The sequence below is a fragment of the Protopterus annectens genome, chromosome 11.part0, assembly GCF_019279795.1.
Source record: "Protopterus annectens isolate FY-2018-M chromosome 11.part0, PAN1.0, whole genome shotgun sequence".
NCBI lineage: Eukaryota > Metazoa > Chordata > Ceratodontiformes > Protopteridae > Protopterus > Protopterus annectens.
Genome location: NC_056745.1, coordinates 1207480742 through 1207502499, shown reverse-complemented (window position 1 = coordinate 1207502499; position 21758 = coordinate 1207480742). Strand labels below are relative to the sequence as shown.

The 21758-nt window shown below is 41.3% G+C and overlaps 1 protein-coding gene across 3 annotated transcripts in view; it reads left to right on the top strand.

The window, feature by feature from the left end:
• PPP6R2 (protein phosphatase 6 regulatory subunit 2) overlaps window positions 1–21758 on the top strand; it is a 4227669-nt gene that overhangs the window by 2560231 nt on the left and 1645680 nt on the right. For all 3 annotated transcript variants that reach the window (XM_044088566.1, XM_044088567.1, XM_044088565.1), the window contains exon 14: window positions 11385–11470. In XM_044088566.1, coding sequence (XP_043944501.1) covers window positions 11385–11470 — 86 coding nt within the window. The remainder of the gene's footprint in view (window positions 1–11384; window positions 11471–21758) is intronic.

Sequence of the window (21758 nt, the reverse complement as noted above, 5' to 3'; positions counted from 1 at the left end):
GTCTTGGATTCTGGACCCAGTGCCAGATCTGCTGACTCACGTGTCAGGGGAGCTTCATCCTTCTCTCCACACCCTAAAACTGACAGCTTGGCTGCTCCACTTCCCAATTTAGTCAGGCTTCATAATTTCACTCCTATGGTTCGACATATCTTAATGTCCTCCCATAAAGTTTCCACTAGAAAGCTTTAATCTAGTAAATGGAAGAGGTTTTCCATTTGGGCTCAAGACAAGAACATTTTTTATTCTATTTTTGAATTTTTGGCGGAACTGTTTCAACAGGGCTCAGCTGCAGCAACCATCAAGGTTCAACTTGCTGCAATTTCAAATTTTCATATTGGTAATGCAACTTCCAACTTAACGGCACACAGGTTGTGTAAAGCCTTCTTAAAAGGTACTTCCTTATTAAGACCTCCCTTTAAGTAAACCCTTTCTCCTTGGCATCTAAATTTTGTTTTGTCTCATCTCACGTTACCTCCCTTCAAGCCCTCTTAGTCTTCAGACCTCAAGTTCCTTGTTTCTAGTGGCTATAACATCTGCTAGAAGGGTGTCAGAATTGCAAGATCTTTCTGTTTAACCACCATATTTGATTTTTCATAAGGATAGGGTATCCTTACGTACAAACCCATCCTTTCTACCTAAAGTCTCTTCTCCAAACAACATAAACCAATCAATAGAGCTTCCTGTGTTCTTTCCTAACCATAGCAACAAGACAGAGTACAAATTAAATCAACTAAACATGCCTAGACAACCCAGATTCTGTTTGCATAGAACCAAAGACTTTAGAAAATCTGTCCAATTATTTGTATCCTCCTTTGATGCAAAAGAAGGATCCTGAGTCTCAAAAACTGCTCTTTCAAATTGTATAACTTTCATCTATAATTCAGATCACAAAGATTTGCCTTTCAAAGTGAAGGATCATTCCGCTAGAGCAATGGCTACGTCATCTGTCTTTCAAGCCAGAATTCCCATAGATAATATCTGTGCAGTAGCTGCTTGGTCTACTCCACATACTTTTATCACTCATTACAAAGTGGATTTGGCCTCCAGGGACAGGGCATCCTTTGGTTCCACGGTGCTTAAATGTGTACTCCTGTGAGCCACCCAGGGAAAAGGTGCTAGGGATGCTGTCCCATCATTGTAAGAATGAAGGCGAGATTGGACAACATAACATAAAGAAGTTATGTACTCACCATAACGTTCCATGTTTGTTGTCCATCTCGCTGTTCATTCTTACGAACCCTCCCTCCTTCCCCCTGCCAAGACTCCTTGTGGACCTGGTAGATTCCACTACCTTCAGGAGTTCTTTGTCTCAGCTTGTTTCTCCTTCCAGTACATATAGTATAGACTTAGATATATTTTTATATGTATATGTTTGTAGATATGGATATGGTGTACAATATTGTTCAGTATTAGCAGCAAACAAGATCTGGGGAATTACACCACTGCATTGTGGGATACCTTCTTGCCACGAGCTAGGTTTGAGACTTTCAGCTAAGTATTTGGCCGAGTCAGAGCCGAGGATCTGCTCCGAACCCATCATTGTAAGAATGAGAACAGCGAGATGGACAACAAACATGGAATGCTATGGTGAGTACATAACTTCTTTTTATCTAAGGGTGGTATAGATCAGATGCCTTCTTCCCAGAGGAGAACCTGCTTTCTTCAAGAATTTTTCTGGTGCCAGATTAAGAAGAAACACATCACCTTTCTCATCCTAAAGTTCAAAAATGTTATCCTTTCAGTCCCTGTTACCTCTTATTCCTTTACGAACTTTTATGGTAAAGTTAGACTTAAAAGATGTCTCATTACATTCATGTTGCAAGCATTTCACACATTTCTTAAGGTTTACTTTGCCTGGTTCACACTATCAGTTGTCTGTCTTACCCTTTGGACATTCTACTGCTCCAAGGATGTTTACAAAGTGCCCCAGTAACTGCTTATTACTGACTTTATGGCATTCACATCTTTCCATATTTGGATGATTGTCATATTTGCAGACTCTTTTTCCCCAGTTGTCAAGAGTCCTTGGAAAGGGTTCAGAATCTCATTTTCAATTTGGTGTTTCAAGTGAACTTGAAAAACATTTTTCTCATCCCCTCTCCAGAATATTTTTTCTGGATTGTCTGCCAGATTCTTCCCTGGGAAGAACATTTCTCCCTCCAGAGAAAGTGGAGATTGTGAGGTTTTGTTCCACCCACCCTCACTATTTTTGGCTTGTAGTTTAAATTTGGTGGCTTTTGCAGTTGCCCGCCCCACTGTAGATTTGATCTGGGACACTCCCCCAGTCCCATCTCTTTACCACATTCTACCTAACAAACTCTTACTGCACTTGCTTTTAGTCCTTTTTAATTTAATTGCATTTTTTAAACTGTGTTTGGTCTAATATTGCTACATACTTAAGTGTGATAGCTTGCACTGATTGTGAATTGTTTTTACTACTGTTTTCGCTACTTTTCTGTAAAAAAAAAAAAAAAAATTGTAAGCCTGTTTCATACCTTTCCTGTAACTAGTGTTCCAGATACAGATTTGCTGTATCCAGGACTGTATGTAAGTTTCTGAGCCCCCCAAGCCTTTATGTGTTGGAGGGAAGCCTTCTAGCTTATCAGTGGGAGTGGGAAGTGCTAGGTAACCTGTCTACCACATAAGGAGTGGTTCTGGCCCAGAAATTGTAGTTATTGGCCATTTGGGCAATCTCTTCCATCTCTCTCAACTTTCTTATTTGAAAGCCTACATTTGCACTTGTTTCTGTCCTGTAACTTGTGTAGTGCAGATACAGATTTTTAGTTTTAGCACTTAAATTTGCTTATTCGTGCTCAGCACTTGTTCAGAACTTGTTAGCATTAAATAAGCTACTAATTACTATAGCACTCAACCTTCCTCATTACCTAGAGGAAAACTGTTTTGTACTTACTTTTCTCACTTGCTTAGAGAAAAACAGCTCTTGTACTCACTTTCCACACTTATCTAGAGGAAAATATTTTTTATTCAGGCATGTCCAAGGGTCAGCTCCCAGTGTTCTCTCGTGTCTATCTGATGAATCTGGGCATCTTGAGGCAATGTAGAAATTGCCTCATGTACACAGACAACCCTCTCCTCCTACCACCCAACACTGCAACCTGTGAGAGATGCACTTATCTAGCCAAACTGGAGGTAAAACTCTCTCTAACCAAGACTGAACTTGACAGTCATGAGGAGAAGGTAAACATTTGCACCACACCACACTCATCACATAGTCTCACTAAATCTACACCACCAAAATCCACACATAGTAACACAAAAACATTTGCGGAGGCTCTCAATAATAATCTGTCTAAGCAACAGAGACCACCAAAACAGAAATGCAAGCAACCTCCATCCCCTAACACAACCCAAATGACACACAGCCCACAGACTCTATGCCACTCAACCACAGCCAATAAGGCAAAACAACGTACTCAACACACTAGTCATAGGTGACTCTATAGTCAGGCACACTGATGTCCCACTCACCAGGCTAAACAGAGAAGGTTACTGTCAGCTGTCTGTCGGGTGCCAGGATCCGCCACATAACCCACACACTCAGGTCACTCCACAACATGTACAAATATGACTCTGTCATTGTCCATGTTGGTGTGAGTGACCTGAGACGTACCTCCCTGGACTACATGAAAAGAGACATGGAAGAGCTCTCTGATCTTGTAGCCCAGGCAGGTATGACCCTAGCCCTGAGTAGCATTCTGTCATTGCCCAGAATGATACTGCAGTACAAGGACAAAATGATTGACTTCAATTGGCTAAGCTTCTGGTGTCATTCTAAGGGGATCCAGTATCTGTCTGCTTGGGATGACATGGTCGACAGACCACGATGCTTTGCCACAGATGGCCTGCACCTGTCGCCCCTTGGGATTCTGGATACTGGCTAAGGCTCTTGCTGCCCATATAGTGTCTTTTTTAGGCAAGGTTCAAATAAAAAAATTCACCACCGTAACAGGAACAGTCAAGCAAAAACTGAGGGTAATGCTACTCAATGCTAGAAGTCTAAATCTCAAAATGCACTCATTCGAGGCACTCCTTAAAATGGAGAACATCGATATCTGTGCAGTGACTGAGACCTGGTTCAAGACTGCAGAGAGCACCCCCTGCACTACCAGGCTAATAACTCATACCACACTTTTCAGCCATGTAATCTGGACCAAAACACCAAAGGCGGAAATGTGTCCATATTCATTAAGGATATCCACACCTCCAGGCTAGTTGCTCAGCATAATGCATCCAAGGTTATACAAATGCAACTAACTCTGGGCAAAACTGCAATCCAAATTGTACCATGCCCCAGGATTCCCACTCCTCTTTTCTTGATGTACTGGAAAATATTAGGGTTCAACCAAACACCCTAATAATGGGCGACCTCAACTACCCCACCATTAACTGGGAAAACTACTAGTGTACCAATTCCTTAGCTCTACGCTTTCTGGAATTCATAAACTCCAATGCCCTGGATCAACTTATCTACACCCCCACCAGGGGCAATAATATTCTAGACCTAGTCATTACCAACATGAGTGACTGGTGTTCCACACTTGAAGTCAACTCCTCATTGGTCCGATCCGACCATAAGCTAATCACCCTTGATATCCACATCCAGCCCCCACCCCCCATTAAGGAAACCATGGTAAAAATTTTCTCCAAAGCCAACTTCATGCTTCTTAAGACAGAAGTGGTGAACTTCACGACACCCATGCAGATGGACAATACAGTTACAACTGCTGAATCCTACATAAATGCACTCTATAAGCACTTACACGAGTTCATGGATCGTGCTATCCCAAACAGAACCAAGATGCTATCCTCCAAAAAAAGGAAGCCAATCTGGTGGTCCCCTGCTCTAAACAAACTGTACAACAGAAGGAAGAAACTGTTGCAAAAGAGAGTAAAATCCCATGAGTGGAGGAGCTCCCTGGTCAGCCTCAGTATGAAGCTAAGATCCCTTATAAGATCCTCCAAATCTAGCTACGAAAACAAAATCACCACTAATTCTAAGGACAACCACAAAGCATTCTATAGATATGTCAAGAATCTTGATGGCAACACCCAGATCTGCTCTGAGTTACAGCACAACAGCCTGAAAATTACAGAACCAACTGATATTGCCAACATCCTGGCAGATAGGTTTAGTGCTAACTTTACCTCCCACCCCACCCCCTAAAGGTCCCATATCTATACAGGAAGAATGCAGAGTCCCTGTAATCACAACTACGTAGGTAAAAGCTGCACTCTCTAAAGCCACAAACACAGCGTCCATGGGAACAGACAACATCCCAGGCTGAGTTTTACACGAACTTCAGAATGAACTAGTTCCCCCATTTAATTAAGCACCATGTTTAATAATAGCCTCGCATCAGGCTTTGTGCCCACTGAATGGCGCACAGCAATATTTATCCCACTCCACAAAGGGGGAGCCACCACTGATCCTGGGAATAATCGACCTATTAGCCTGGCAAGCCTGGTCTGCAAGGCCATGGAATGTATCATCATGGAACTCATAAACAAAGAAATTGGTAACCTCCAAACTCTGGATCCCACTCAGTTTGGGTTTGTGAAAGGCAGATCATGCATCCTAAACCTGATCAACTTCTTTGAGGCAGTCACCAAAGCCGTAGATGAGGGTAAGGTGGTTCACACAGTCTATCTTGACCTCGCCAAGGCTTTCGACACCATCCCCCATTCTGGAATTATAGCTAAACTCATTAAACTAGGTATAAATCTCTACATCACAAGATGGGTTGCCAACTGGCTCATTGACAGAACCCACACTATAAAAGTTGCAGTCTCCAAATCTGACCTCAAACCAGAGACAAGTGGAGTACCACAGGGTTCCGTCCTGGGACCTCTCCTGTTTGGTATCTACTTTTCTGAAGTACAGGCTAACACAGAAGGCCTTTGGCTAACGAAGTTCGCAGACGACAGCAAACTAGGAGCCATAGTCCAATCCCCAAATGATTTGGACATCCTACAGAAGGGCCTCGCTGAGACAGATGCCTGGTGTCAGAACCATGGCCTCAAGCTCAATGCCAAAAAGTGTAGTGTCATCCCCTTTGTTAAAAACTCTGCACCCATGAACTACCACATAGGCAGCAATCTACTTAACACCGAATGTGTGATAAGAAACCTTGGGACCCAGGTGGACAGTAGTCTTTCCTTTGATGGTCACATTACCACAGTAGTCAGGAAATCCTTCTACATGGCACACCTCATCATAAAAGGGTTCTCATCCAAGAAAAAAGAGGCCATTGTTCCCCTCTACTCGACACTCATTAGACCCATTATAGAGTACAACGCCCCTTTTGGAATGTACCTCACAAGACATCTGCAGCAGCTGGAAAGGCCACAGAAGTACCTCACAAAGAGGATTACTTCCCTCAAACAAATGCCTTAAACTGACCGCCTCAAAAAACTCCAGTTTTACTCCGTAGCATATCGCTTACTCTGAGGTGATCTCTGCCTAACATATAAAGCTATGTCTAACCTAGAGCTTTTGGACATGCTACACCTAAAGAAATCCCAATCCCTCCGAGCTACATGCTCTAGGGACCTAAACCTTGTCACCACAATAAACAGGACATGCTGGAGGGATAGATTCCTGTCCCAGAGACTTCCCATACTCTGCTACAGGCTACCCATCTATGTCAGGCAAAGTTCTTCATTAGCACTCTTCAAGAAAAATCTTGATGAGTGGATGGGAAATAGGAAATACACCCCGGGGATCTTGTCTGTGTCTCAGCTCAACAGTGGCACAGGAAAATAACTTTCTTGGGTGGCGTAAGCCAGGGAACCTTGTTGGCTAGGCTTACATAGGCCCTTGGGCCGATATCCTAGTACCTACCTATGAACCTATGAGATGGACCAAAAGTTCTTGAGTTTTTCCAGTCAAATTCTGGTTTCTGCCAAGGAATATATTACGATCTTGGAATGCATGGCTTCTATGATTCTTAGGATTCCCTTGGCCAGACTTCACATGAGCAGGATACATCGGGTTAGTCTGGACTGTGCTTCAACATCGTTTAACATTCCAGATCCCTTTTCTGGTGTTTGTAATGAAAGACGTCCTGTGGTGGGTGGACCAGTTCTCTTGAAATTTGGGCCTCCCTTTCTCCCTTGTGCCTCCTTTTCAGTCTGTGACTACAGATTGTCCTGACTTTGTATGAGAGGGCATTTCGAAGGGTGTGAAAGTGCAAGGTCAGTGGAACAAAGAAGACAGGCAAATGCATGTAAATGTCAGAGATGATGAGACTAATAAATACTTTGAAAACCTGAAGACATCTGTGGTGTCCAGAACTACTGCAAAGTTTACAAACAATACCACAGTCATATGGTATATCAACAAATTGGGGAGTAGGGAGTGACCTCTTTGTAGACTTGTCATGATAAACCTGTGAGGTTGCAGCTCAGCTCAGTTTGACTGTTAAAGCTTCATATATTCAGTCAGACAAAACTTTATAGCAGACAAGTTAAGCAGGGCCATGGGAAACCTCCACAAATGGAAGCCGCACCTGAAGGTTTTTCAAGAATTGATCCATCTGTTAAGAATACCTGAAGTAGATCTGTTTGCCTCCTTTCAAAACAGACAATTAAAGAAATTCTTTTCCAGGGTTCCTTGTAAACAGGGCCGGAAGACAGATTCTTTCTCATTCCCATAGATGGGGAATGTTCCCGTATGCTTTTCCACTCTTTCCAGTGCCATCCAGGGTCCTTCTAAAGATCCAGAAGGAATCCCCAAAGATTATGTTGGTGATTCTGTTTTAGCTCGAACAACTGTTGTGGTTCTCATTCCTTTTGAAAATGGCAAGGGCAATTATCATAAGCTTCCCACAGATGCCACAAACTCTTCAACTGACTGCCTGGTGGTAGCATTTTGATGCTTTTAGTTAAAAAAAAAAAATTGCTACTAGTAAATTGAATATGTGCAGTTGGAATATATTTCTAGCTGGTTAATTCCTAGAACTAGGACTCTTTTAAGCCCAAGTTGCCTCTGGTTCTTGGTTGTTTGAGTTATTATCCTCTGGCTTTTCTTACTCTTCGGTCAAGATAGTCTTTCAGCCATTTCTGCTTGTCTGCCTTTGGATCCCCACTTTTCTCCTGTCTTCAAGTCAGTTTTTGAAATGAGTTCTACATAGTCGTCCACCTAGATGGCAAATGACCTCTCATTGGGATCTTAATTTTTTGCTTGAAAAGCTAACTTCTGCACCCTTTGAACCAGTGTAGAACATTGATTTAAGGTTCTTAACATGAAAGACTGTATTACGCATTGTACTAAATGGAGCAGGAAGAGTATCTTGAGTTATATGGTGAGTCAACCCAACCTAATTTTTCACAAGGTTATAGTTTCTTTAAGTACAGATCCTTCCTTTGTGCCTAAAGCGGTTTCAGAGTTTATGTTGAGCCAGTGTACTAATACTCATGTTTTCTTTCCAGAACATAAAAATAAGGGAGAAAGAGTACTTAATACTCTGAATGTCTGCAGACAGCAGAGATACTACTTGAACAGAACTTCATCCTTCAGGAAAGCAGATTAGCTGTTTATCTCCTTTGAAGGTAAGAGGAAAGGGCAACCAATGTCAAAAACTTGCAATTTTTAGATGGTTGTCTTATGCTATTTTATTTTGTTATTCTAACCAAAACAAGCCACTTCCAGGCAGGGTTAGTGCACACTGTACCAGGGCTTTGGCACTTTTTGTAGCTTTCAGGAAAGGCTTGGTCTCTAGAAAGGTAGCAACTTGGTCCTCTGAACATATTTTACAAAGCATTACAAGCTAGATTGATTTTCCAGGTCCAGAACTGGCATTCTCCTTGGACACCTAGATTCTTAATCTGTTTCCTCCTCCCTTTATGCTATTAAGGTATGCTAACCTGTCTTAATAGTTTAGGCTACAGCAGCAGTGTACTGTTCTGTTGATAAATGTACTATAACAGTGCATGTTTTAATAGGTTATTGTTTCGGTAACCATACCCTCCCTCTATCCTTCTTGTTTGTTTTTCATATTGCTAAGGTGTGGATGTGTATATTATTACGTATATAGTTACCTTTCTTTTACTTTAGCATTTTATTTTTCCTTTCAGGGCTATTTCTGTCCTTCCTGGGACAAGAAAACTCTGAAGTTTTGGTGCTGTAACCTCCTTTTATATGGAGATGTGTTTGAGCTTCTGGCAGTTAGAGCATGTAGAATGCATCCTAACCTTTGAAAAGCTGTTTGCTTGGTCATACCTTTCAGGACATAACCCTAATCGCTTAGGCTACTGCTACAGTGATTTCATAGAACATCTACTGTAATGGTAGATTTACTTACACAACTATATTTTCTCTCTTTTGAAGTTGACCAGGAGCACTTGTCACAAGTTTCCTCACAGGCTGGGCTTGCTCAGGATTGGGGTTGTTAGATACACCTCCAACCATCAGTTTCTTCAAGTCACTGCCTGTATGGTATTAGAATTTTAATATTTTTTAGGCACCTGCTGTTTGAGAATGTGCAGCAGGTATTCAAGGGTAAGAATAGCCTGTTACCAGAAAATTATACTAGACTAAGTAGAAAGGATTTTCTACTGTGTGCCAAAACAAGAACCAGGATCCTTCTGAGGCCCAGACTCCTCCGATATTTCAGTGTTTGTGAGTGTTACCATCCTCTGGCTTTTCTTACTCTTATCAGGATTCACCTCTCAACCATCTCTACTTTGTCTACTACCCATGGAGTCCTCCTTTCTATCCTGCCTCAAGTCAGAGAGTTCTAGAAAAACATTTTACACATCCACCTTCCTAGAAGACAGATGGCTCCTTCTTGGAATCTTAATTCTTTTTACAGGTGAAACTTGGACTTTCTCCATTTGAACCTGATCATAAGGGTGATTTGAAGTTCTTATCTTGGAAAACAAATAATCACTGTTGCAGCAGTAACACCCTCCCTCCACCCACCATATTTTGTTGTGTTTTATGCCATAGTGTGGATATTTTTCCTTTCCCTTACTGTGTGGCAAGAAAGGTGTGATGGTTTGGTGTGCTAATCACTGACCCTGTGCCTCTCATCTTGAGCTGTACAGTAATTTAGGGCACCTAGAACTTACCCTAAAGCTTTGGAATCTGGGCATTCCAGTTCTTGGCAGGATATGTCTTATATACAACAGTGATCTATTCAAACTGCTGTTATAGTAAGTTTACTTAAACAACTGTAGTTTCCCTCATCTCCTTGCGTATTGGATGACCTCATCTTGTAAGGGAATGTTTTCACTGTTGGTATATTCTAGGGAAGGAAATTGAGGATCATCAAATTATTCTGTCTGATACAGACCGGGATGAAAAAACCTCTCCATTACTGTAGCTCCTGTCCTGATGACTCCACCTTTTGGAAGACTTTCAAAACTCATAAAGTTCACTGTGGACTCTTTTGTTTGCTTCTTTGTTTTCACCAGGAAATATGGTGTAACCTGTGTCCACAAAAGAAGGATTAGCAGCTCTGGGGACCTTCTCCCCATAGAACATGCCCATGTTTTTGTATGGATGCATATGAAATTCACTCCTTTTGATACTAAGAAAGTGGATGCTTTCTGCAAATCTTCCAACTGAATGGATTGACATCCTCACTGCATGTTAGTGCACATTTCTGTCTGTCCAGTATATGTTCCAGAAACAACAGGATATTTTTCTTTACTGCCAGATAAGGAGTTCAAGGTGTTCAGTAGGATTGGTAATAGTATTTTCGCTGATGCCTCACCAAACCTCATGTCTTTACCTACCTATGTTACCTTTCCTATTTCCTGTCACCTGTGTGGACTAGCCACTAGGAGAGCTTGGCGGAGTATCCTGATTTGGAGGTGAACTAGTCTGTAGCAAAGCCCCGTAATGTGGCTTTGTCAGTGGGCATTCATATACCTGACTGTAACAGTGACTGCAAAGATGCTGTGGCCTGTGTAGACAGCTTGGAGATGTACATATGTAGGATAACTTTGCTAAGGCTGTTTTCCTTCACCAGGTAACCTCAGGCAGATCATGTTGAGTGCCTGTCTTTGTGGTAAGGTCCTGTTTGGGAAGGCTTTCTGAGACTTGCTGAAATGCCTACAAATGAGAGAATGGACTGTCTTTGCAATGTTGCCAAGCTTCTATCTGTTTTTGTAGACTTGCCCAATATCTCAAGGTGGAGCCTTCTTTGACGCATTGATGCTTCAAGACTTGGATTTCTGAACTCTTCTTTTTTGGCATACCTTCAACTCCTGCCCTGTGAGGGAGATAGATTTGTATTGCTTGGGATGATTCCCACTTGTTAAATCTCTCACAGATCAACTGAGATGGTAAGCACTTCTTTGCTGGTCACATAACCATGAAGATCCTGTTTAACAGTAAAATTATGATGTAATTTCAGAATTGCCAGAAGACTGCAGAGGGAGATGGGAAAGTTTTGTTGGAGAGACTTTAACAGAAACAAACCGAAGAAATACTGTTGACTTGGTAAGACTTAATTATTGTCCTGTACTTTCTCCTTTTGCGCCTTCCATGTTGCTTTATCCTTCGTGTATTTTTGAGTATGTTTATATTTGCCTGTGTTTACCCAGAAAATCCATCTGGGCAAAACCCAGGGAGTAAAACTTTACATGAAACAACAAACGGTAGTGTATATATAATGTAAAGTCTGAATTTCAGTGTGTGTGTCTATGTGTGTATATGTATATATATATATATATATATATATATATATATATATATATGTAAAACTTTACATGAAACAACAAACGATAGTGTATATATAATGTAAAGTCTGAATTTCAGTGTGTGTGTCTATGTGTGTATATATGTATATATATATATATATATATATATATGTATATATATATATATATATACAGGGGGGCAAGCCCCCCTGCACCCCCACACCCCCTGCTACTTAAATATTCTCACTCTGAGATTGCACTACAATGCAGGAAAGGGGAATCTCCCAGTCCTTTCAAATGTTCACTCATATGGTGTCGGCCGTGTGTGTGTGTGTGTGTGTGTGTCTGTGTATGTATATATATATATATTTATATATATATATATATATATATATATATATATATATATATATATATATATATATATATATATATGCAAACACACACATTCAGTGGATATAAAAAGTGTACACACCCTTTGGATATAAAAAGTGTATGCACGCCTGCTAAAATGCCAGGTTTTTGTGATATAAAAAAATAAGACCACAATAAATCATTTCAGAACTTTTCCCACCTTTAATGTGACCTATAACATGTATAATTCAATGTAAAAACAAACAAATCTGTTAGGGGAATAAATGTAAAAAATTAAAAACCATGCAATAAGCTGGTTGCATAAGTGTGCACACCCTTAAACTAATACTTTGTTGAAGCACCTTTTGATTTACTTACAGCATTCGGTTTTCTTGGGTACACATCTGCCATCAATTAAAAGACTCTGATTAACCCCAAGTAAAGTTCACCTGTTCTATTAGGATTTTCCTGATATTTACTCAGTTGCCTACTACAGCAAAAGCCATGGTTTCCAGGGAGCTTACAAAACATCAAAGGGATCTCATTGTTGAAAGGTAATCAGTCAGGAGAAGGGCACAAAACAGTTTCCACAGCATTGGATATACCATGGAACACAGTGAAGACAGTCATCAAAAAGTGGAGAAAATATGGGACAACAGAGACGTTGCAAAGAACTGGATGTCCCTCCAAAATTGATGAAAAGACAAGACAAAAACTGGTCAGGGAGGCTGCCAAGAGACCTACAGCAACACTGAAGGAGCTGCAGGAATTTCTGGCAAGTACTGGTTGTGTACTGCATAGCTTCATAGGTAGGTACTAGCCCTAGGGCCTGTAGAAGCCTAGCCAAAAAGGTACCCTGGCTTTCGCCACCCAAGAAACTTATTTTCTTGTGCCCGTGTCGAACAGAGCCACAGAGGTGATCCCCGGGGTGAATTTCCTATTTCCCATCCAGTCATCAAGATTTTCTTGAGTGCTAATAAGGAGCTTTGTTTGATACAGATAGTTAGTTTGTTCCAGAGTATGGGTAGTCTCTGGGACAGGAATCTATCCCTCTTGCATGTTCTATTTATTGTGGTGACAAAATTTAGGTCCCTAGAGTGTGTAGTTCGAAGGAATTGGGATTTCTTTACGTGGACCATGTCCAACAGCTCTGGGTTTGACATAGCTTTGTATGTTAGGCAGAGATCGCCTCTGAGTAGGCGATATGCGACGGAGTAAAGCTGGAGTTTTTTGAGACGGTCTGCGTAGGGCATCTGTTTGAGGCTGGTAATCCTCTTCGTGAGGTATTTCAGTGGCCTTTCCATTTGTTGTAGATGTGACAGCAGTCTCCCATATTCTCTACATGTCTAGGCTGTGGGGTAGGGTTGCAAGACGGAATCCTTCTCTTACACAGAAAAACATCCAGGCCCGGCTAAAATTTGCAGAACAATATGTCAAGTCTTCCAAAAGCATGTGGGAAAATGTTGTATGGTCTGATGAGACCAAGGTTGAACTTTGTGGCCACAATTCCAAGAGGTAAGTTTGGCGCAAAAACAACACTTCGCATCACCAAAAGAACAGCATCCCCACAGTGAAGCATGGTGATGGCAGTATCCTGCTTTGGTGTTGCTTTTCTTATTTGCGTTTTAGAAGTGTGTTTAAGTTACTGTGCTGATAAATTGCATTGCTGGTAATAACTTCTTTTTTTCTTCATTGCTAACGTCCCCACTACCTGCAATCTATAAAATAGATTTCTGTACTTAATTGTGTTACTCTTCATCTTATCCTCTGTTCTTCTCCTCCTGCTGTGCAATCTGTCATCCTACCATGACTCAGTAATATCTCCTAACATCTCTCAAACTGTGTCCCAACTACCTATCCATAACTCCTCTTCACACTCTCCAGACATTGCACCTAACCTATTTAGTATTACTCATCATCTTTATTCCAAATATAGATGATTGACTGCATTTCAACATAAACCTAAGCAAAATTAAGTGCAAGAATCCTCTAAAAAAAAAAGTATGCATAATTCCCCAATATAATGAAATCCTTTTCGGAGGAGATATAAACCCTAAACTTGGCCCCATCTATCAAAATGAACACCAAAATAATTATTTCCCACACATTTCTCTATCCCAACAACAGCCAATCCCCAACCCTGTTGATCTAATTTTTGCTGCAGTAAATGTTTGAAGTGTAAGAAATAAATCTGCTAAACTACATGTCTGGATTACCCAAAATAAGCTGACATTCTCTCTGTAACTCAAACTTGGCTAAAACACGGCATAAATGACTCTGAAGTTATACCTCCTGGCTATAATATCATCTGTAATGACCATATAAAGAGGAAAAGTGGTGGTATTGCTTTAGTATTTCCCAACACCTTCCACATTTCCTCTTACAGCAAACCAATACCAAAATTCAGTTCAGCAGAGCTTCTTATTGCTTTCCTAATAATAAACAGTTATAAACAAATATGTATTACTGTGCTTTACACCCCTCCTGGCGACAGTATAGCCATACTGGAAGATGGATATCCATAACATTTCCACAAGAAAAAAATACTAGTAGGTGATGTGAATGTCAGTTGGTTGGACATAAACTCTTAACTCCTCTACAGCTAGAATGAACTTGTATGGTTTCACACAAATAATTAATAGCCCCACATGTTACAGCAAGACATCAAATTTCCTATTAGACTGGATCCTAGTATCATACCCAAGCAAATACTCCACCACAAGTACAGTGTCAGTCTCTCAGTGATTACCTCCCCGTCTATATGACTAGACATCTCACATATCCAGTTAAACAGGGTATTTATGAAGTAACATAGAACCTTTCCATGTTTGACGCAGAAATGTTCATTACTGTGCTGTCGTCTGTTAACTAGAAGGGTCTATATTAAATCATTGAACGCTGATTTATCGGCCAAATGTAAGCAAAAGCTTACAATCCCAAACACTCAGAACAGTGATTTTTTTTCCCCAGAGAAAAAAAAAATCGCTGTTCCACAAAAAAAAAAAAGAAAAACTTCAAAACATTACATAAAGTGTGGGGCTTCACCCCCCCCCCCTGCTTAAATATACCAACTCCCAAGATTGCACTACAGTGTCAAAAATGGCAAAGTAACAGAGGTGGCCAAGCGATTTCTTTCCCAGGGAAAGAAATTGCTTATATGCCATTTCGTGCTTTCAAGTTCGATCAAGACGCATTCGAAGGATTGCGTCTTCAATTATATGATAGGAACCCAACTAGAACTTCCAAAAAATTCTCCCCTTAGGCTATGCTGTAAATAAATTCTGTACAACCTTTTTCTGAATATCCTAAATAGCCTTGCGCCTCCTAGAAGGAAGAGACTAAAAACAAATAATGGAATTTGGCTATCCAAAAAGAGTACAGTGCTAATGTAGGATAGAGAAAAAACATGGAAAGAATGGCAAAAATATAAATCCCCTCAGTATCTTGAAAACTTCAGAAAGCTTCACAATCATATTAAAAGGCAAATAAATGAAGACAAAAAAACTGTACTACAATAACTTTCAGAAGAATACTAAACACAACCCTAAAAAAATTGGGGCATCCATTAAAGAAGTCTTGTGTCCTGACCAAAAATTCAACCCAAATCAGTCTCCAATAACTCACCACTAGAAACTGCAATACAGTTCAACTCTTATTTATAGATAGCACCCCTAACCAAGGATTCCTCAACATCTCATCCCAAAGCTGCCCAACAGCCACATATCACCAAATCTAATTTTGCCTTTAAACCTGTGCCCACAATCTATATAAAAGTACTCTTAAACAAACTTAAACCATACTCTTCTTCAACTGATAACTTTCTAAGCGAATACCTAAAAGTAGCAGCCAGTAGCACTGCTTAACCTTTCTCAATCCTTATAAATAGATCAGTCCAGGAATCCTACATTCTCCCTCTCTGGAAAAAGTCACATATTATCCCTCTGCACAAAGGAGGAAATTTAACATACATTATTAACTTTAGACCTATAACAATCTCCTCTCCCCTTGTCAGAACACTTAAAAAAAATATATTCAGAAATAATTGCTAGACTGTCTCATGCAGAAAAAAACTCCTATCCCCTACTCAGCATGGCTTCCATCCCTCCCATAGTTCTAGCACTGCCCTTCTAACCTGTATAGATACTGTCAGTAAAACTAGAGGTAATGGCAAACTAGTCTCTTCCTTATTTCTAAATTTTTCTAAAGCCTTCAACAGTTTGTCACAGCAAACTTGTATTTCAAATGTCCTCACAAGGTGTCTCTCAGTCCAACCTTATGTGGTTCAAAAGCTACTTGTCCAATTGGTATCAATCATTAAAATGACAGTCTACGCTCTCTCTCTCTACCTCCCAATCACTACCAGTGTACTACAAGGCTCTTTCCTTGGTCCCCTCCTCTTTAACATTTTCACCAACACCCTCTATTCATCTGCACAACCAGCCACTCTAATGCAATACTCAGATGATTCCACTCTCATTTGCACATCTAACAACATAGTTCTCCTCCATAAATTACTGAGGAAGCTTTAACACCCACTGAAACTTGATTTCATGAATCAGACTCTCACTCAACCCAAAAAAGACCAAACTACTATGTTTTCCCCCAAATCCTCTCTGTTGATGATACAACCATTCTCATAGCAAATTATTAGGGCTGATAGTGGATAATGATCTTAAATTTGATCTGCATGTACAAAATTACATAAGAAAAACTTATCAAAAAATAGGGATGCTTTACAGAGCCAAAAAATTTCTCACTGATGAAACTAAACCTACACTTGCCACTAGTTATCTCACTATCACTAACCTCCAGGCTTCACAAAAATTAAAACTTGAACAGTGCTGTAACAAAGTTGCTAAATTTGCAACAAATACCCCTTTCAGAACCTACCACTCTATAGCACTAAAAAGCCTAAATTGGTTAGAACTGCCTCATAAGCTAACATATATACAGGTTCTTACCACCTATAAAATTATCTGGCATCCATCTGTCTGTCCAGCACTAAAATCCATTCTACACAACTATGTTCCCAGTCAGTCATTGAGATCCAGTGACCAAAATCTCCTGTCTACAAACCTATCAAATTTGCTGGGCATTGTCTGTACTTGTACAAGGTTGCTAAGGCCTGGAACTCCTTACTTGTATCCATCAGGTCAGTACCCTCCCTCCGATCTTTCAAAACCAATCTGAAAGACTTCCTAACTAAAATTTGTCTTTCTTATTGCTCAAAAGCAGGGTGAACTATATCCCTAAATGTGAGCAAATACCTTTTCATTCCTTATACATCCTTACTCTCCCTTTTCATTTACTTTCTTACTTCTGTCAAATTATCTTCCTGACTTTCTCTCTAAATATATCATAAGCCTGTTTTTCACTCACTTCATGTTGCAATTCCTTTTTGTATTAGACTAACTTACCTTTAATTTCTCTGCAAACTGTCTAAAATTTCTGTAAATATCGATTCTTAACCAATGATCTGATGTTGTCACTCTTCACGTAATCCTTGATCGTGGGTTCGTTGCTAGCTTCGGAACAGACTTGGCCGTTTACTTCAGCACAAGCCTACCAAACTCTCGAGCTAGGCTATACCCATAATGCTCCTCTTTACCTCAGATCCTGTTTGCCACTTCGTGTGTCAGACGTGTCCACCCTCTCTTGAGCTTGGGCAATTACTTACAGTAAGTCTTTTCATTGAATTCTCTAATTTCCCTTCTTATTTATCTATAGTTCTTTTCTTTAGTACTTTTACTCTTTCTACCAGCTCCTCTCATTTTTCTGTGCACGTGAGTGATCTTTTTCTCCTTTTCCTCTACTTTTGGGTAGACCTCTAATACGTACCATCACGTGTACTATCTTTACCTGTTTAGGTTTTTCTGGCTAGCATTTACGTACCATCACTGGTACTATCTTTACCTGTTTAGGTATTTTCTGGCTACCATAGGTTCATAGGTAGGTACTAGGCTATCGGCTCAAGGGCCTATGTAAGCCTAGCCAACAAGGTTCCCTGGCTTATGCCACCCAAGAAAGTTATTTTCCTGTGCCACTGTCCAGCAGAGACACAGAAGTGATCCCCGGGGTGTATTTCCTATTTCCCATCCACTCATCAAGATTTTTCTTGAAGAGTGCTAAAGAAGAACTTTGCTTGACATAGATGGGTAGTCTGTTCCAGAGTATGGGAAGTCCCTGGGACAGGAATCTATCCCTCCAGCATGTCCTGTTTATTGTGGTGACAAGGTTTAGGTCCCTAGATCATGTAGCTCGGAGGGATTGGGATTTCTTTAGGTGTAGTATGTCCAGCAACTCTGGCTTTGACATAGCTTTATATGTTAGGCAGAGATCACCTCGGAGTAGGCGATATGCTACGGAGTAAAGCTGGAGTTTTTTGAGGTGGTCAGTATAGGGCATTTGTTTTGAGGCCAGTAATCCTCTTTGTGAGGTACTTCTGTGGCCTTTCCAGCTGCTGCAGATGTCTTGTGAGGTACATTCCAAAAGGGGCATTGTACTCTATAATGGGTCTAATGAGTGTCGAGTAGAGGGGAACAATGGCCTTTTTTTTCCTGGATGAGAACCCTTTTATGATGAGGTGTGCCACGTAGAAGGACTTCCTGACTACTGTGGCGATGTGACTATCAAAGGAGAGACTACTGTCCAACTGGGTCTCAAGGTCTCTTATCACACATTCGGTGTTAAGTGGATTGCTGCCTATGTGGTAGTTCATGGGTGCAAAGTTTTTACCAAAGGGGATGACACTGCACTTTATGGCATTGAGCTTGAGGCCATGGCTCTGACACCAGGCATCTGTCTCAGTGAGGCCCTTCTGTAGGATGTCCACATCATTTGGGAACTTGACTATGGCTCCTAGTTTGCAGTCATCTGCAAATTTCGTTAGCCAGAGGCCTTCTGTGTTAGCCTGTACTTCAGAGAAGTAGATACCAAACAGGAGAGGTCCCAGGACGGAATCCTGTGGTTCTCCACTTGTCACTGCTTTTAGGTCAGATTTGGTGTCTGCAACTTTTACAGTGTGGATTCTGTCAGTGAGCCAGTTGGCAACCCATCTTGTGACGTAGGGATTTATACCTAGTTTAGTGAGTTTAGCTATAATTCCAGAATTGGGGGATGGTGTTGAAAGCCTTGGCGTAGTGTGAACCACCTTACCCTCATCTACGGCTTTGGTGACTGCCCCAAAGAAAATTATTGTTAGTTAGATTGATAGTTGGTACCCTTTCTCTTTTTTATTTCTTAAAAAAAATCAGTAAATAAAATCTTTCCTGACCTACGGGTTGGGAGGGTGGCCTAATTGTTAAGGTGTTTGCCTTACAAACACAAGGTGCAGGGTTTGAGTCTCACAAGGGATAATTGGCTAGGCTTAAAATGGCTCGCAAGGGCAGTTAGCCTAGTACTAATCTATGAAACTGTCCCCTCATGCAAGTGTATGTGTCTCTTTTATCAGCAGTAAGCCTTCTTTTTCCAGCATGGCTGATAAACCTAGCATGACTGAGAAATCTTCTTAGGGGAATCTATGGCTTTAAGAGGAGCCAGATGTATGACAGGAAGATGCCCAATTCAGATGGGCATGTCTGGTGTGCATATTGTCTAGGCGCTGTCCACCTACAGGATAATTGTGCCATCTCATGGTTTCTCCGCCAGGACTTTGAGTGGAGAAACAAGCTGATTTTGAAAGGTTTGTTGAAAGGGAAATTTGAAGAGGCCATATCTGGTCCGAAGACCTAAACCAGCTCATCATCTTCCTCTTCCTCCTCTTCTAAACTGAAGAAACGTTTCCATTTGGTACCGAGCAGTTCCTCAGAACCACCTGAAAAGTTAACGCTCACCCTTTGATGTTTCCTTCAAGGACATCCTGGAAGTCCTGAAACAGAGGAGTGGCTGGTCTTCCCTCCAGCCTTCCTCAGAGGAGTCGATATACTTGGAGGCTTTTCATGCCCAACCCTCTACTTCTTGGATCTCTCCGCCTGCTGAAAAGCTCATCAAATTGATCGCGCAGCGGGCCTGGAAGATTCCTGACTCTATTGAGCCCCAGTCCCAAAGAGGCCTGACCGGATCCTTTCTGCCTCTAAGGAAGAGCAACATTGGGCTAAGGGTATCCCCGTATATGCCATGGTGATAGCGGCAGCCACAAACAAGGAAATTGCAGGGGAAAGTCTTACTATCCATCCTCCTAATAAGGAGTCCAGGACTATGGATAGGTTCAGGAAGCGTGTTTACGCTTCATTGACATTCACTCTCAGGTCTTTGAACTACAATGGGTACTTTACCAGACTACAGACAGATCTGCTCAAAGAACTGTCAGATGCACTCACAGCAGCAGTAGCTGAAGAGCTACGAGAGAAAGTTACCTCTCAGCTCTCCACCCTCAAAGCAATTTCTATCTTGTTCATGAGGCTAATTGTCCATGCAGCTGAAGGGACAACAAGAGCAGCAGGTTCAGGCATAGCCATTAGTAGACATGCCTGGATGCTCCTGTGTGACTTTTCAGAGCCATTTAAATCTTCGTTCGTCAGTGCTCCGTTTGACAGAACATCCCTTTTTTTACCCAAAATAAAAGACACACTGGTGGGAGACTATGGTTCAAAAAGTCTCAAGGGTCTTTTCAGAGCTCACATGGCAAAGACTTTCCCAGGTGCAGAGAGGGAAGTAACAATGGAAGACACTGTCCTAGAGGCAGTGATGGTCCGCAGAACCAGGGGTCCAGAGATGCTTTTTCTGGTACCTCCTACTAGCACTTCTGAAGAGAGGCCCGATTTTCTTCCTCTGGAGGCAGTCGCGGGACAATTATCCCTGCAACAATCTGCCTAGCTAGAGATAACATCGGACATATGGGTGCAGGGAATCATTTCCAGAGATTACATTGTTCTCCTTTCCAAAGAAAACTCCCGGACGTTCCATACAGTCACATGGAAGTAGCAGTTGTAGAAATTCAAAAACTGCTTGAAAAAAGAGTCATCCAGAAAGTCCCACCAGACCAAACAGGATCCGGGTTTTACTCAAGATTCTTTTCAGTTCCTCAAAAGAGAGGACTGGAGACCCATTTTGGATCGCAGCCAGTTCAGCAAACCAAATTCCAGATGGTCTTGGTACAGTCATTCTTGGAAAAAGATGATTGGATGTGCTCTGTAGATCTTCAGGATGCATATTACCATATAAAAACAGACAAACACTTCAGGCGATTCCTGCGGTTTTGGCTTGGAGCCAGTCATTTCCGTTTCAGAGCACTGCCCTTTGGTGTCACCAAAGCCCCCAGGGTGTTTACGATATGCATGGCAGTGGTAACAGCTCATCTCAGACTGCAGGGATTTCAAGGTTTTCCGTATCTCGACTACTGGCTCCATACCGCTACCACCAGGTGTCAACTAGAATGGACAAGGGATTACACCCTGCATCTTTACGCTTAATTAGGCATTTCAGTTTGTTTGTGTCTTTCAGCTTTTCCCGGTTAGGGGTCGTCACAGCGGAACTCCGGTCCGCTAATGATTGGTAGTTGATTTTTACGTGCTGAGTTACCAGCTCTGACGCACAGCCTTCAACGAAGGCATTTCAGTAAATTACAAAAAGTCAAATCTACAACCTACTCAGCATTTGAAATGTATTGGAGCCTTAATAAACACTGTTTCAGGAACCACTTCACCTCCAGTAAACAGGCTTCAAAACATCAGATCACAAATAAACCACATTAAACAAAAGTGTTCCATCCAGACTCATCCTTCAGGTGCTGGGCT